We start from the raw sequence: 17618 nt of genomic DNA, 5'->3' as shown, positions 1-17618 counted from the left end.
ATAAAATTTTTAAAAAAGAGTAAGACAAACACTCTAAATCCTACTTTAAATTTATTATTTTCAGTGATCAAACATCATATAAGGTCTCCATTGAGTCTCATTGATGACATGGATTCAATATTAAAGCTTCCATTTTTGCTCTCTGGATTTATTTAAACACTTACAAATAGGAGCGAATATAAATAAATTTCAGTCTGGCACATTTATATCCATTTCATACAAAAAGAAACTTTGTTGCCCATCCACTTTATGTGTATTAGGTATTAAACCTTTATCATTCCTTATTTCAGTAATAATATTTTCTTTACATGGTCATAGATCTGCTTGGTTCTGACTCCATATATGATAGGGTTGAGCATTGGTGGAACTATGATATAAAGATTGGCCAGAAGAATGTGGATATAGTGAGGGACATTATGGCCAAAGCGATGTGTCATAAAGGAAAAGAGGGCTGGTATATAGAAGGCAAGAATTACACAAATGTGTGACCCACATGTGCTGAGGGACTTGAGTCGGGCTTCATGGGAAGGAAGATGGAAAACAGCACAGAGTATCTGAACATAAGAAAGAGCTATGGCTATAATCTCCAAAAATAGGCTAGATATGGCACCTAAGCCATAAATAATATTGATGTTGACACTGGCACAGGACAGGCGAGCAAGTCCCATGTGCTCACAATAGGTATGGGGGATGATATGATTCCCACAGAAGGGCAATCGCAGTATGAGAAATACAAATGGAAGATTTAAAATGAATGACTCCTGCTAGTATAGCTACACAAATCACAGAAACAACCTTGTTGGTGAGGATGCTGCTGTATTGCAGTGGGTTGCAGATGGCCACATAGCGGTCATAAGCCATTGCTAAGAGGACTGCTGACTCCATCCCAGTGAAGTTGTGAATGAAAAACATCTGGGTGAGGCAGGCATCAAAGATGATCTCCCTGAGGCTAAACCAGAAGATGCCGAGCATCTTAAGGATGGTAGCTGTGGAGATGCCCAAGTCAGTGGTGGCCAACATGGCCAGGAAGTAGAACATGGGCTGGTGTAGGCTGCTCTCAGCCCAGATCACAAAGAGAATAGTGAAGTTTCCTATGAGTGCAATCACGTACACAGCAAAAAAGGGAAAGCCAATCCAGATGTGGAATGTTTCCAGTCCTGGAATCCCCAGCAGTAGGAGGGATGAGGGATGGAACTGAGTGTCATTGGGCAGGAACATCCTGCTTGGTGAGGCATAAGCATAATTCCACAGTCCTTACATATGTGTGCTGGCTAATCTGCAGATTTGTAGACCTAAGGAAAAATAAGAATGTCAGAAAATTGTATCATGTAGAGAGCGCTCTAAAGTCCTCAGTGCAACAGCTCTGTAAGAATGTATGAAGTGAATTAAAATGAGAGTTCTATATAATGTTTATCTTTGTTAGCATATCTTTCTGTTAATTTGCAATGGCATTGTCATAAATTATGCTAGGATTTTGCTTTTGCCTACTTCATTATTTACCTTCCATCCTGATCAGCAACTGAATAGGAAGGAAAATATAAACTATGACTTAAGCCTTAAATACAGAATTCCAACCTCTGCATAGTAATTAACAGAAACGTAATCTTACTATGTCCACAGTTTCAGTAAGGCACTTAGAGCCTTATCGAGCAATGAAATGAGGGAAGCAAAGCCAAGGAGAAGAGTGCCTATGATGAAACAGGTCACAGAAGGAGCAGATCATGTGGATAGGTAAACAGGGAGCTTCTGGAAAGAAATGGTGAACATTTGCAAAGAAGCAATACTAAGGGCAGGAGATGCTGTTGGCAGGAGACATTCTCAGAAAGGTCTATAGGAATAGATACTTTTTTTCCCATAATGTTCCAGACCTGTGGTAAGATAGTGAATACTTTGGATAGTGGTAACACCAGGAATGGAATTAGGATTTACTCAGGACGGAAAATTTTCTGCCAAAAGCAGCCTGTCTTTTACTAAATACAATTTCTTGTATTCTTAAAAAAAAAAAAAAAAATCCAAGATCAGGAATCTAGACATTATTGTCAGAAATCCAAGAGCAACACTGTTTTTCTTTTTTCAGCATACACTGAAATCGATAATCAGTAAAGGGAAATTAATATGCAATTGAGAGTCCTCTCCTTTCCATGGAGTGCAGCAGGAAGATGGCAGTGCACATTTCCAGGAAGAGTAAGTGAGTCCCTGACGGCATCTTCAAAGCTGAACTGAATTAGTTTCTCACTCAGGAGTTAGCTGAAGATGAGTACTGTTGGAGTTGAGGTTCAAGTTACATCAACCAGGACAGGGATCATTATTCTGGCCAGCAGGATGCACAATGTTCTCAGTGAGAAAGCTGGCCAATTCAGCTGTAGTTCAGAAGAGGTTTGCCATCCCCAAGGGCAGTGTAGAGCTTTATGCTGGAAAGGTGGCTATAAGAGGTCTCTGTGCCTGGGCCCTAGCAGAATCTCTGCCTTACAAACTCCTAGGAAGGCTTGCTGTGCTGAGCATCAGCTATGGTGTGCTGCATTTCATTACAGAGAGTGGGGCCAAGGGCTGCAAGGTTGTGGTATCTGGGAAACTACAAGGACAGAGGGCTAAATCCATGAAATTTGTGGACGGCCTGATGATCCACAGTGGGGGACACTGAGCCATGTGCAGCTCAGACAGGGTGTGCTGGGTATCAAGTGAAGATCACACTGCCCTGGGACCCCAGTGGGAAGATTGCTTCTAAGAAGCCCCTGGCTGACCCTGTGAGCATCATGGAACTCAAAGATGAGATCCTGCTTGCCACTCCCATCTCAGAGCAGAAAGATGGTAAGCCAGAGACATCTGCCATGCCCCAACCAGTCCTACTGCATTGTCAGCTGAATGTGGAACCTGGAAGTTGCTTCATGAAGCCCTTCAATAAAACTTTTCACAAGGGCACATGTCCTGATTTGATGGTATGTCTAGTGTTCAGACTCACTGAGGGTCATGTTAGCCCATGTGGAATTGGTGCTTAGGGTTGCCTGGCCTAAGATGTTTCATTACCTTCTTTCAAGCCCTCTTCATTTGCAGAGCTAACCAGAGAAATAGCTAGGGCAGTAAATCTGGAGACAATAGTCTGATAGCTTGCAGGGCAGCACCTTCATTAACTGATCTGTGGTTCAGCATTATAGGATCAGAAATGTGTCATATATATTGATTCCTCCCACCCCACCCATGGTCACTGGTAACCTCTAATCAACTTTCTGTCTATGAATTTGCCTGTTCTAGGTATTTCTCATATGTGGAATCATGATACTTGTCCATTGTGTCTGGCTCGTTTTGCACAGCATGAAGTCTTCAAGGTTCCATGCATGTTGTAGCTTATACCAGAACTTCATTTGTTTTTCACCTGTATGTATGAACCACATTTTGGTTATGCATTCATCTCTTGGTAGACACTTAAGTTAATATCACCTTGTGGGCACTGTAATTAATGCAATGAATATTGGCATACAAGTAAGATATTTTGGGGATTGCTTTTCTTGATGAATAAGGAAATATGCATTTTATGTAGAAAATAAATACACTGACCATTATATGTTTGGCAGTGCTCTGCTCTAGGTGTTGCACATTACACATATTCTCATGCAATCCACAACATCTCTTTACAAGTGTAAAGGAATTTGCTGGTGTAACTGAAGTATAAAAACATTTTAAAAAGTACAAAGAACATTAAAATTGTCAAAAAATATGCAGTTCCTAATCAGTAAAGTGAAATTTACTTCACATAATTGCAAAGCTGATTGCTAAGGAAGAAAAATAAGCTACTTCTCTTGATTTCTGTAAGAGGAGAGATGATATTATGTTCTTACTTGTATATAAATTAATGGGAAATGTGTATTTCTCAACACAGATAATTGTATTCTACACCAGGTCAGAGTCTGATTATTTAGTAAGTAGAGAGACAGTGTTATGAAAAACCAAGTAGAAAAGCTTGGGAGAAAAATAGAGACCAAGGAAATATTGTAGATGTCTTCCTTATGTCATAACCATAAAGTAAGTGTACTGGCTAAATCAGAAATCTCAGCATCAATCCCCTTCCCTCTCAAAATACTGTTAATTCTAATTCTCCAGTATGTTTAAAATAAGAACATTTGTCTCCATCCCAATGGGACTAGTTCAAGCCATCATTTTGTCATATGTCGATTACTGCATGGTTATTTCTAGTGCTTAAGAGCATGAATCCTGCAGTCAAATTGTGCTTAAACCCAGCTTTCTACTTTTCTGTTTTATCCTGAAGGAAAGTAAATAACAAGAATTACCTATACTGAGTGTCATCTTGCAGATGTAATTTACAGTCCCTATACCTCAGTTTTGACATCCATAAAATAGAAACAATAAAGATAAATAATCCTTAAATCTGTTCTTAGTTGGTTAGTAGACTTATTTTTTTCTAAAATGCACACATTGTTTTCAGATTGAAATCCAAATTCTTTTACTATATTGATGCCCCTTCTTGATTGAGATCCTGTTCATTCCCTAAGTTTCAGATCTCAGTCTTCTTTCCCAAATATTTATCCCTTGTCTCCTCCCATTCCTGTCTACCTTCTCCTTTCCTTCAGTCCATCATTGAGACCTTGGGATGTACCTGTGAGCTGGGAGACAAGGAAGACTCACCAGTGAGGACAAGGATGGAGTCCTGTGTCCATTTTTTCCTATCTCCTCAGTCTTTATGAGGACACTGCTTTTTGCCTGGGAGGAACTTTGAAAAGATAATTCCCTAGAGCCAGTTTCATAAAGTGCAGAAGATCTCTAAGGATCTAGTTTTGAATCTGTTTCTGAATCAAGGACAGAAAGCCAACAGGGAGACCTGGCTCTTTAGGAAATGAGATGAAAAAAGTGAGGTTTCTTGAGTTACTTGTGAGTCTCCAAGAACATTTTATTACCTTACTCTATGTTAGAGCACACACTTATTTATGTAATTCATTATCTCACCATCCCAGACCATCATTTAGGGAGGCAATAAAATTTTTTGTTCAAGAATAAGGGCCCTTGAGCCAGGCAATTTTTGCTCTTCTTGTGACTCTATCAATTTACTAACTAAGGTGACATTGAGTTTGTTATTTAAACTCACTACTTTGTTTTGTTTTATTTATTTTTTTGTTACTCCCTCGTGTTCATCTGCTCCAAACTATTGCTCATCCATGATTAGTCTCAAAATGAAATCATTGACTGTTTTAAATGTGTTTATTGACTTTTATGATTAAATTTCTAGGTATTTCTAATATGGAAAACTAACAAAAATATATAATAGACCCCTATACACTCATCAGTAATTCTGAGCATCTAATGTGCATTTCCCACTCCAACAATAGATCCTGAGGCAGTGATCATTATTATTCGTCTTCCTCCCTTCTGCTACCCAGTCCTGATTCCCCTTATTATGGCCAGGAAGTGCACCAGCAGGTACTCTCAGGGTGTGGCTGCAATTGCCCATTCCCTGTTACCACATCATGGAAGAATCAAGAGTCTCCCCACTGATTTCCCTGAATTTCAGGCATTTTCCTTTCTGGCCTTCCCATGTAGCTACAACCCTGGCTCTTCAAGCTAAGCAGGTACAATTACCACCACCTGAGATTATCATTTTTATTTCCTTTTTGTTCACTGGTATGAGAACACTGATGAGGCTAAGAGCTGACTCTTCTACAATCAAGCAAAAATAAGAGATCTCTGAAGGAATGTAACATCACTCTAAGCCAAATATTTTGTCTAAAATATTTAATATACACTGGCTGGCATGACCTCAAAAATAGCCACTCAAAAAAGAGACAAAAGAGTATGATCAAAAACCAAGAGAGACCACAAGCTATGTGATTAGACCCACAGGCCATACAGAAAACAGCTATCATAAAGAGATGATATATATATCAATTATATATTATATCTGGTACATATAATAAATCATTAAAACATTGGCAGAAATCTGGTCACTAAAAAAATAATTTAAATATTAGACTTACATTTAGATTTAGATCAAGAGAAATGTAGTAAAATTGAATATGAGTCAGAAAACATCTCTAGAAAAGCAGAGGGGATAAATGAAATTAAGCAAAAGACTTTTAGAGTAGTGGTGTATACAGTAAAAATATCTACACATGAAGTTAGATTTCAAAAAGGAAGGAGGAAAGGAATCGGGCAGGATATATGTTTGAGAAAAAATGGCTACTTTGTAAAAATAATGAAAGACTCCAAGTCATTTTCAATAAGCAGCACAAATATGAGCTAGGATAATAAAATTTTGTATTTTTCTGTGTAGAGGTCTTTGATATCCTTGGTTAAGTTTATTCCTAAGTACTTGGTTTTTTTTTAGTTGCTATTGTGAATAGAATTTTTTTTTTTTTTGATTGCCTCTTCATTTAGGTCATTCCTAGTGTATAAGAACATTACCAACTTATGTGCATTAATCTTCTATCCCGCCACTCTGCTGACTTTATTAGCTCAAGTAGGTTTGTGGTCGAAATCTGAGGATTTTTCAAATATAAGGTCATATCATCAGCAAATAATGACAGTTTTACTTCTTCCTTTCCAATTTGGATACCTTTTATGTCTTTGTCTGGGCGAATTGCTCTTGCTAGAACTTCTTGCACAATGTTGAATAATAGACCAGACAGCGGTCATCCTTGTCTCATTCCTGATCATAGGGGGTAGGCTTTCAGCATCTCACCATTGAATATTATCCTGGTTGTGGGGTTTTCATATGTGCCCTTTATCATATTGAAGAAGGTTCCTTCAATTCCTACCTTTTGAATTTTTTTTTATCAAAAAGCTAGATTGAATTTTGTCAAATGCTTTTTCAGCATCTATCAAGATGATCATTTGATTTTTCTCTTGCAATTTGTTAATGTATTGCATTATATTAATTGATTTAGATCAGTCTAGTTTCTTCATGTGTTTCCAAGAAATTATCCATTTCCTCTAAATTGTCTAGCTTATTGGCATACAGTTGTTCATGGTATACTCTTATGATTTTTTTTTAATTTCTTCAGGATATGTAGTAATTAACCCCTTCTCATTTCTGATTCTGTTTATTGGGTTCTTCTCTCTTTTTGACCTTGTCAGTCTAGCTAAGTGTCTGTCAATCTTGTTGTTCTTCTCAAAGAATCATCTTTTGGTTTCATTTATTCTCTCTATTGTTTTTTGTTGTTGTCTGGCTCATTTATTTCTGCTTTAATATTTGTTATTTCTTTTTGTATACTTGCTTTAGGGTTAGTTTGCTGATAATTCTCTAGCCTCTTCAGTAGTTCAGTTAGGTCTTCAGTTCTTTCTTGCTTTTTGATATATGCATTTAGAGCTATGAATTGCCCTCTCAGCACTGCTTTTGCTGCATCCCACAGGCTTTGATTTGTTGTGTCCTCATTTTCATTTGTTTCAAGGTATTTACCAATTTGTCTTGCAATTTCTTCTTTGAGCCACTGGTTGATTAGGAGTGTGTTCTTTAACCTCCATATATTTGTGAAAGATATGCTTCTTTGGTAGTTGTTGACTTCTAGTTGCATTCCATTGTAGTCAGATAATGTGCTTTCAATAATTCCAATCTTTTAAATTTATTAAGAATTGTTTTATGCCCCATTATGTGATCTACCCTGGAAAATGTTCTATGATCACTAGAGAAGAACCTATATCCTGGTACTTTTGATTGTAACTATATATATATATATATGAAGTCTAATTCCTTTATAATACTGTTAAGGTTCTCAATTTCCTTGTTGGTCCTCTGTTGAGTTGTTCTGTCTATAGAAGAGAGTGGTGTATTAAAGACTCCCACAATTATTGTAGACATGTCTACTGCTCCCTTCAGTTTAGCCAGTGTTTATTTCATGTCTTTTGGAGCTCCTTGATTGGATGCTGTACAGTTATAATTGTTTCTTCTTGTGAATTATCCCTTTTATTAATATATAGTATCCTTTATCTCTTATAGCATCTTTGCATTTAAAGTCTATTTTGTCCAATATTAGTATAGCTACCCCAGATTTCTTTTGATTGCAGTTGCATAGAATATTTTTTTCCACCCTTTCACTTTCAGTCTCTTTGTGTCACAAGGTCTAAGATGGGTCTCTTGTAAACAGCATATTACTGGGTCATATTTTTTAGTCCATTCTACCAGTCTGTATCTTTTAATTGGAGAGTTTAATCCATTCACATTCAAAATTATTACTATGAAGGGAGTTCTGGAACCAGCCATCTTATCCTTTGCTTTTTAGTTGTTAGATCTATTTTTTTTCCACACCTCTTTTTTCCTTTAAGTAACCCTTATTAATAACACTTCAATTTTGTGCTCTTCTCCACACCTCTCTCTCCTTTTTTTTTTCTTGGCTGGTAGAGCTCCCTTTAGTATTTCTTGCAGAGACATTCTCTTGTTAACAAATTTTCTCAGCATTTGTTTGTCTGTGAAAATTGCAAACTCTCCACCAATTTTGAAGGAGAGCTTTGCTGGATAAAGAATTCTTGACTGACAGTTTTTCTCTTTCAGAATCTTAAATATGTCACACTACTGTCTTCTTGCCTCCATGGTGCCAGCTGAGCAGTCAGTACTTAGTCTTATGTTGTTTACCCTGAACGTGGTATATCATTTTTCTCTTGCTGCTTTCAGAAGTTTCTCCTCTTCAGCTTTTGACATTCTAATCAGTATATGTCTCAGAGTAGGTTCATTTGGATTTATTCTATTTAGAGTTCACTGGGCATCTTTGATTTGCATATTTATACCATTTAGAAGGTTTGGGAGGTTTTCTTCAATCATGTCTTAAAACACTCGTCCTAGTCCTTTACCCTTCTCTTCTCCTGGGACACCAAAGATTCTTATATTTGTTTGCTTCATGTTGTCCACCATTTCTCTAAGATCCATTTCAATTTTTCTAAAATTTTTCCCCATTTGTTTTTGTGTGTGTGTGCTCACATTCAATTAACCGTCTTTAAGTTCACTTCTCCTTTCTTCTGACTCTTCAAATCTGGTATTGTGTGTCTCTAGTATATTTTTAATTTGAGCCACAGTGTCCTTAATTTCCAAAAGGTCTGCTATTTTTTATTCACTCTTTGAGAAATTCTTCTTTATGCTCTTGTAGAGTCTTCTTGAATTCTTTTATGTCTTTAGCCATCTTGTTGAAGTTGTTTTGGAGATTTGTTTGTACTTCTTTGATTAATGTGTCTTTGTGACTTTTTAATTTGCTCATTTGGCTTGTCCGTACCTTCTATATCCTTCAAGTGCTTTGTAATTTTCTGTTGGCTTTAGGGCATTTGCTTGTCTTGATAGGGTTATTTTGGGAAGTGCAGAATTATTGGAGCATTTATATATAATTTGGGTTGCTGGAGTGCAGTTTCCCAATCCTATAAGCAGGTGGCAATCTTGAGGCACAGCTTGCTTGAGTGCAGTTTCCCTAACCTACCAGCAGGTGGTGATCTTGAGGTGCAGTTTGCTGGAGTACAGATTCTGTAACCTGCGAGTAGGTGGTGCTCTCAAGTAGGACTTCCCTGAACTTCTCCTCTGCAGAGGGTGGAGTCCAAACTGGGTGGGGAACCAATCAGTACACCAGATCTCTGCACTGGGGAATGCCTGTCCTGGTGCTGTAATGCAGGCCCTGAGTGGGTAGGCAGGGAGTCCAATCAAGGGCACCCACTGATGGAGCGTGGGCCCTGCCTGCCAATTCTCTGCCTGCCTTGCTCGTGCAAGTCTCTGGGGTGTGGGAGGGGCTCCTCATCACTGGTATGACGCCTCTCCCTTCCCCACTTCTTGCTGTTGCACCTGACCCCCCAGGACTCCTGTGGTGGGGAGAGCAAACCCTGCCCACTGGGTTCCCTCACAGGAGCTCCCCACTCTCTGGCTGTAAAGGATCACCCTACAACAAACTGTGAAGGTAGGTGCACAGGAGTGGAGAGCTGATGCTCACTCCCATGCCCAGCAGTAGTTTTGCTGCTGCCAGCCTGGGGGAGGTGGTCCAGAGGCAGAACAAACTCCCTGCATCTCTATTCCATATTTTGTTAGTGTCCCCTCCGTGTACTGTAGAGGCACTCTATGACTGGTCACACTTTAGGGAGTTATCTTCTACACATGAATTCCTTTGTCTCTCTGACTCCATTAATTCCACCCTTTCCTAAGTCATGGCTGGCAATTGAAAATACCTGAGGCTTTCCCTAATGAGCTACCTAGAATGTAAGAATAAAAAAAGGAAAAAGGGAGAAAGCCTGTTTTCAGAGCCAGTTGCCAGCACCCCAGCTTCGCCGGTCAACTGGAGTTGGTAACCAGTTTTCTGAGTTCCTTTTGTTGTGACACAGCTGATTTCCAATTGTGTCCAAAAGCCTCTGTTTTTATTTATTTATGTATTTTTTTTTTCCATCAGCCCCACCTCCTCTCTGAGGGGACTGACCTCAGGGTACTTTCCTGCTTTATCTGTGTGTGTAGCTTGTATTCATTTGTCCAAATTTGTTAATTAAAACCACAGTTGCAGCTTGGTTGAGCTACATTCCCTTGCTCCAGCAGAAACTGCTTCTTTTTCCAACAGCAAAGTTTTCCAACACAGCCTGCAGTGCCAGTGGGGGTGGGACACAAGTTCCACAGTTTGGGGAGTTTGCTTACAGTCCTTATGCTGTGATCTCAGCCATTCCACCCATTCAGGGTTGGTGTACAATATGTTTCCAGTCACGGATATCCCCCAACAGTTGTTTAAGACTATTTACTAATTGTTCCTCGCTATTTACTAGTTGCTCTAGAGGACTAACTAAATTCCACACCTCTCTATTCCTCCATCTTAAACCACATTTTATAAGAATTTATAAATTCATAATTGCATTTGAAGATTATGAAAGATTATAAAAGCTCTTCTTTTCTATTCAATGAAAAATATATTTTGAAAAAAATATGCCAAAATTAAGGACATTTTTTCCTGGGTCTGTACCGACTCAGAGCCTTCATCTGATCTTCCTGCTCCTTTACCATTCTGGACAGTTACATCTAGGCTGCATGTTTTGGTTTTAGGGCACCTGAAATAGAAATTGCTTCAGATTTTTAACAGTTCCTATCATAGTTGAAATAAACACTCACATGATAGAAAAATTCTTAGCTGTGATCAACTCATCTTGCTGGATCTTGAGTGTGATTTTCTAGCATAATAACATACTCTACTCTCAGATGTGTCCTCACTAAATAATAAATCATGTGGAAGCATGCCATTAGATACAATTCCTTTTGACCTGAAAGCAACAGGCCCAGCTTCAGCACCTCAGGCTCTGCACATTTATCTAGAGGGATGAAGGCATCAATATAATCTGATAGCTTCATGTCCCATTTGAAGCATATGGAATTTTACAGGTATTAGTTCTTTTTAGAGTATGAGTGGATTTATCAAATATTGTCCTCAGCTTTGATGTTTCAGTCAAAATTATGTAACAATGTAAAATAACCTCTCTGCACCCTATTATATATCTAAAGTGTCATGCAAATCACCTCCATTCTCTCCTCAAAATCAAAATTTGGTTTCCCATTTATCTAAAATTAATAAAAATCCTAAACGGATTTTTAAAGACTCCTGGATAAGTATCTGATTTAAAATCATTTCACTATCATTATTTAAAAGACACCAGCTAGACAGTGTTTCTTTGTGTCCCTTGAACTGTTAAAATCTTTCCAGTCTCAAATCATTTTTATTTGTTCTTCCTTAGTCTATTGGGCCTTTTTCTGTATATTTCCACATGGATGAGCTTTCTCATCATTTAGGTCTCAATCAAAAATCACCTCCTCATAAGGGCTTTCTTTTGCCAGCCAATTTAAGGTGATTACTCTGGTCCTTCCCTAAAATGTTAACCTTTTTAAATTTTCTCTATGGCATATAAAGTATTAATTTTCTGAATCCCCTCAGAAGAGAATAAGCTTCCTGAAGGTGGAGATGTTGTTTGTCTTTTTGAATGGCTCTTTTCCAATGCATCTAGAATAGACCTCGAGACATAATTTAATAAATATTTATTGAATATAAAATTGTTATATTCACCTTCATATAGGCATGTGTATATTGGTATTGTGTGTAGAATATATACCACCATGCTTTCTATGGATGTACGAATATATATGAATGTGTATTTTATGTGTGTCTATATAGATACACATAGACACACATATATGATTGTGTGTATGTAAGAAAATAGATGGACATATGCATATATACAAATATGTGTATAAATGCATGTGTATTCTCCTATGTGGTGTATATATATATATATCCCTACATATAGAAATACATATGTACCTATAAATATGTGTGTGTATATCCATAGACAGTACCAACCTATTTTAGTTGTTTTAAGATGTTTATCTCCACATCTATATCTATCTATATATCTATATTGTATATAGATTCATTAAGATGTACATGCATGTTTGTATGTGTGAAACTGTGATTTTTTTCCATGCATGGTAAGTTTGACAATAGAGAAAGGGTACAGTTTTCTACTTTATTGCTCTCTTTTTTTCTCAGCCAAGTCTCCTATTTCACAGCATGCTTAATTTTAACCAAATTAATGTGGTCACCAGAGTCATGAAGCTTGGAGAAATAAACTGGTTATTTAAAAAGCTCCTTCAGTGTCTCTCAAGCTAAATTTCATCACCACCTGACAGCATGACATATAGAAAATTCTTATACCCTCAGACCACCCACAATTCCCAGAAGGTGAAGGAATAACCCTAGTAGACATTGGGCCTCTGGGACTGCCTGAAGGGGGCTATAAAACCTGCATGATCTTGCCATGCTGAGAATGATTCAAATCTGGGTTTCCTGGCTTTGATTCAGTACGATGTAATTAGTCTTGAAGAAAGAACAGTTAGTTCATATGTATGTGCCCAATCCTAAGAGTGAGGAAGGCAATGATGAGAGAACTGCAGCACTCTGGGGTGAGGAGGAGTTTCCTGAAAATGATGGATAAATATTCTGAATTATTGTGAATTTGTGACACTCAGCTGTTCTAGAAATAGACTGAGAGCAGGTGACAGAAGCAGAAAATCTGGTTGTTCTGAAGGTAAGTCAAGGACTTCCATGGTCAGCCTCAAGGTTAAAGGTAAAAACAGTGTACTCCCACCACATGAAGGAAACCACATGTGAAGCTACCTCAGGCAGTTCCTGAGGATTTCCTCCCCATTCTTTAAACCTTTTAGTCTGCCAGTCAGTTGTTACCACCTTTGGACAAGAAAGGATGTGCTGTTGTATGGGCTCATTAGAAGAATGATTGATTAAGACATCACATTACTGACTACTAGCTTCACAATGAACATTTTGGCATCAATTGCGGTGTTGGAATAGAAAGAGATTAGGGTTATTTTTATGGATTTGCTATAAACCCTGTTAATCCAGAAAACCTCATTTATAAAACAAAAAAGTATGTAACAGCTTTTGTCCTTATTGCCTCTGAGTGCTCCTGGGAAAATTAGTCATGATAACATCTGTGTAAAACTTTTGACATGAGTTTTATCTTTATTCCAACTGAATCTTTTAGTGGAACAAAAATGGAGATTTAGAGTGAACCACAGTTTGTCTTCTCCTTCTGACATGTGCTAGTTGTGTAGGCTTGGATAATATGTAGCCTATGTAAAGTGTAAGTTCTTTTATAGTTTATGAGTTATAATTGTGACCTTTTCATAATTTACACAAATCAGCAATTGTTACTTGCTGATGACCTTTAGCATCTTGTCTGATACATATTCTACATAAAAAGTTACTAATGTTACTATTTTGAAATATTGATGATTGATGGGTTTAGAGTTCACCAGTCTTTCCTTCCAAAAGTGCAGTCTATATTCTTAGGTCTGCAAGAAGTTCATGTACCTTAGCTGGCATCTCAATTTCAATTAGATAAAAACAAAAATTTAATGGCTACTCATTTTTCATATATCTATATATATATATACTGGCATATATTTGTATATGTATAATCTATATGAATACATATGTGTGTGTGTGTATGTGTGTATATATATATATATAGGTTTGTATGTCCAAGTCTCCTCCAAATCACTTTTTTTCCAGAAATATCAGAAGAACCAGGAAACTTACATATATTTCGGTATAGTTGTCAAGGGCTTTGTTTGCTGAGACTATTAGACAATTAAAGGACTAAGTAATGTATTTGTTCTTTGGTTGTTTTTTTTGTTTGTTTTTTTTTTGTTTTGTTTCATTTTTTTTAATGCCCAGAAGTTTATCATGGAAGCAAATTCTAAGGTACTATAATTTAAAGAGCATAGAAATCTGAAAAGATTATTATTCCTTCATGTATTGCTTTAAAGTACATCTATTAAGGGTTTACTTCATGTAAAAGTCTCCAAAATCATAAATGATTTGGAAGGGTAACTTTCAGAGAAAATAATGTAGACTTTCCCCAATTGCTTAGTTAGGATGTGATTAAACTTTCTTGCTTATCAGGAATTCTAATTATCCTGGCTATCAAATGTAAGATGAGAAAAACTAGTATCAGATAGAATACTCCAGAGTTCATGAGCCTAAGGCAGGATTGTTAGCAGAGAAGAAGATATTCTGCTCTTCAATCAGTACATAATTATATAAATAGCTGGGATTAAGGAGTGCAATAGTTTTAATTTCCAGGAAGCTCACAAAGGAGAATTTAGAAGATGAGTAAACACTGGTTGTGTTTTTACACTGAGTAATTCCATTGCAGATTGTTATCACAGTGTGTGCACATTTGATTTTATTATGAAATATTCCAAGGGAAAATGAGAGAAAGAGAACAATGTGGTCTGCATGTAGTAAGTATCACCATGCTTGACTTGAACTTCACTGCATCGGCCAATCCCAGCACCTTCATTCTGATGGGCATTCCTGGTCTAGAAGACATGCACATTTGGATATCCATCCCTTTCTTCTCAATGTATGTTGTTGCCCTCATTGCTAACTCAGTCATCCTACTCATCATCAAAACAGAGACTGTTCTCCATGAACCCATGTTCTACTTTCTTTCCATGTTAGCCATCACAGACCTCATCTTGTCAACATCTACCCTCCCCAAGATATTGGGTATCTTCTGGTTCAATTTTCATGAGATCAACTTCCATGCCTGCCTCACTCAGATGTTTTTCATTCATGCTTTCTCTGGGGTGGAGTCAGGGCTTCTTGTGGCCATGGCCCTGGATCGGTATGTGGCAATCTGCAATCCTTTGCGACACTCATCCATTCTTACAAATGCTGTGGTGGGCCAAGTTGGCATAGTGACACTTCTTCGGGGGTTAGTGCTGATGACACCACATCCCTTCCTGGTAAGGAAATGGCCATACTGCCGGACCAATGTTGTACCCCACACATACTGTGAGCATATGGCTGTGGTGAAATTGGCTTGTGCTGATATTTCCATTAATACTCTTTATAGTTTGGCAGTCATTATCTTGACTGTTAGGACTGATGTGACATGTATCTTTCTGTCCTATGTACTGATACTCCGTACTGTGTTCAGTCTCCCTTCTAAAGATGCCAGGTGGAAGACCCTCAGCACTTGTGGATCCCATGTTTGTGTCATCCTCACCTTCTACATCCCTGCTCTTTTCTCTTTCCTCACTCACCGTTTTAGTAGGCATATTCCACACCACACCCACATCCTACTTGCTAACATGTACTTGCTGGTACCCCCTATGCTGAACCCTATCATCTATGGAATAAGGACAAAACAGATCCGAGAATGTGCTGCACAGTTATTCATGACTAAAATCAGCTGAAAGTTTTGGCCCTGTCTTATTCCCACACTCCGAGGATGCTACAATAGAAATTTCTTGGATTATGGAATCAGCCAGACCTGGAATTAGTATCTCAATTCTTCCACTTAACCACCACTGTAAATGCAAGTTATATACAATTTATTTAACCTATGTGAATATCTTTAAAATTGATATATAATGCATACATCATAAATTAGTCATTATAAGGTGTTTAACACAATTTCTAGCACATTTAAGCATTTAAAATTAGATTAAAATTTTTGAAAATAAAAGTGTAAAAAATTCCATGAAAATATCTAGAAAATAATGAGAAATCTGATGTCATTCAAATCATTGTTCCCCTATAGGTAGCATGGCATTATTTTCTGGATCTTTTCATGAAATTTCCTCTATTTTTGATTTTCAAAAATTTTATTATGTTGTTTCTAGGGTTTTTTTTCTTTGATTTTACCTCTTCGGGGATACTTGAGCTTTTGAAAATCCATAAATTTATGTCTTTCATGGTTTTATTAAATAAATTTTTATGCTCTAATCTTTTTCTCTTCTAAGATCCCAATGACATGAATTTTGGAGATTTTCATATTGTTCCCCATTTCTCTGTTCATTATTTAATATTTTTTATTTCTGTTTTCAGGTCATACAACTTCTATGAATAAATCTGTCTTAAAATTCTCTCTTTCCTCTGCCATCTCCATTGTGCTATTGAGCACATCCAATTTCAGTTACTGTGATTTTTAGCTCCAAATTGTGGTGCTTCTTTTTTTATAGGTTCTATTTCTGAAGACTTTTATCTTCAATATTGATAATAATCAATGTCTTCCATATTTATTACGTATACCCCATGCAGAATAATTATATTAGACACTTAAACTTTTTGAGCATCAGGGTGATATTGGGGTTGGAGTCTGTTGAACGCCTTTTCCCTTGATAATTAGTCACATTTTCTATTTTCTTTTTCACATGTTGAATAACTTTTTTATCATATCCTGGGCATTTTGAATATGGATCCTGTTAAAACCCTCTGTACAATGTTGGTTTTGTTTTGTTTGTTTTAGCAGGCAATCTGTCTGATTAGTTTCAGACAGGAGATTTTATCTCACCTTCTTCTGTGATGGTTTCAATGAATGCTCAGTTTTCAAAGTCTCTGCTGTGCTGCTTTGAGTCAACCTTTTGTTTTTTTCACTCACTCTGGAATTTAGGGGTGGTTTATATTGTAGTTAAGTTATCAAAGCCATTAGTATCTTCTGTTCAGTCTGCCTCATGTGTGTACAGCTACAAGACAACTCAGGACTTGGACTTGTGTGAGTCTGTACACAGAACAAAGGAATCGCCTTATCCAGCTCGAATCTCTCCAGGATCCTCCCCATATTCTCAAGTTAGTTTGGGCCAGTAATCACATTGCTATGATGAAATAGACAGGATTTATGTCAGAAATTTATCTCTCCACACCACCATGGCCTCTGCAGTTCTGTGCCTGGGGTCTGCCCTTGGGGAAGGGCCAGATAGGACAAAAGAAAGAGAGAGAGAAAAGAAAGAAGAAAAGGGAGGGACAGGAGGTGGGAAGGAAGGGATGGAAGAAGGAAAGGAAAGGGAAGAGAAGGGAAGGAAAGCAAAAGGAAGGAAGGAAGGAAAGAAGGGGAGGAAGAAGGGAGGAAGGGAGGAGAGAGAGAAGAGGGAGGAAGGAAGAGGGAGGGAGGGAGGGAGGGAGAGAGGGTAGAAAAAAGACTGGGGTGAGGGGAGGAAAGAAGGAAGGAAGGAAGGAAGGGGAGGAAGGAAGGGAAGGAAAGAAAATGCGTTAGGGATTTCACATATTCTTCCCCTCACAGATTCACCTTCCCCTTTTAAAAATTATTTTACTAATAATAAATTTCTGGCCCAAAAGAAAAACTTTCTCTTGTAGATT

General features: G+C 37.6%; 1 protein-coding gene and 2 pseudogenes across 1 annotated transcript; 2 read left to right on the top strand and 1 right to left on the bottom strand.

The window, feature by feature from the left end:
- Nucleotides 1–281: 281 nt before the first annotated feature.
- LOC119536369 lies at nt 282–1218 on the bottom strand (annotated as a pseudogene).
- A 941-nt stretch (nt 1219–2159) lies between these two features.
- LOC119537167 lies at nt 2160–2996 on the top strand (annotated as a pseudogene).
- An 11771-nt stretch (nt 2997–14767) lies between these two features.
- LOC119537166 (olfactory receptor 52E2-like) lies at nt 14768–15715 on the top strand. The gene has a single exon (XM_037839735.1). It carries the CDS (start codon nt 14768–14770, stop codon nt 15713–15715), a length of 948 nt encoding a protein of 315 aa, XP_037695663.1.
- The last annotated feature ends 1903 nt before the right edge of the window (nt 15716–17618 follow it).

Source organism: Choloepus didactylus, chromosome 6 (assembly GCF_015220235.1).
Source record: "Choloepus didactylus isolate mChoDid1 chromosome 6, mChoDid1.pri, whole genome shotgun sequence".
Taxonomy (NCBI): domain Eukaryota; kingdom Metazoa; phylum Chordata; class Mammalia; order Pilosa; family Megalonychidae; genus Choloepus; species Choloepus didactylus.
The sequence above is the reverse complement of the archived record's forward strand: the minus strand, read 5'-3'. Positions and strand labels throughout refer to the sequence as shown.

Excerpts from the sequence above, each read along its gene's own strand:
- LOC119537166 (XM_037839735.1), top strand. The coding sequence starts at position 14,768 with ATGCTTGACTTGAACTTCACTGCATCGGCCAATCCCAGCACCTTCATT.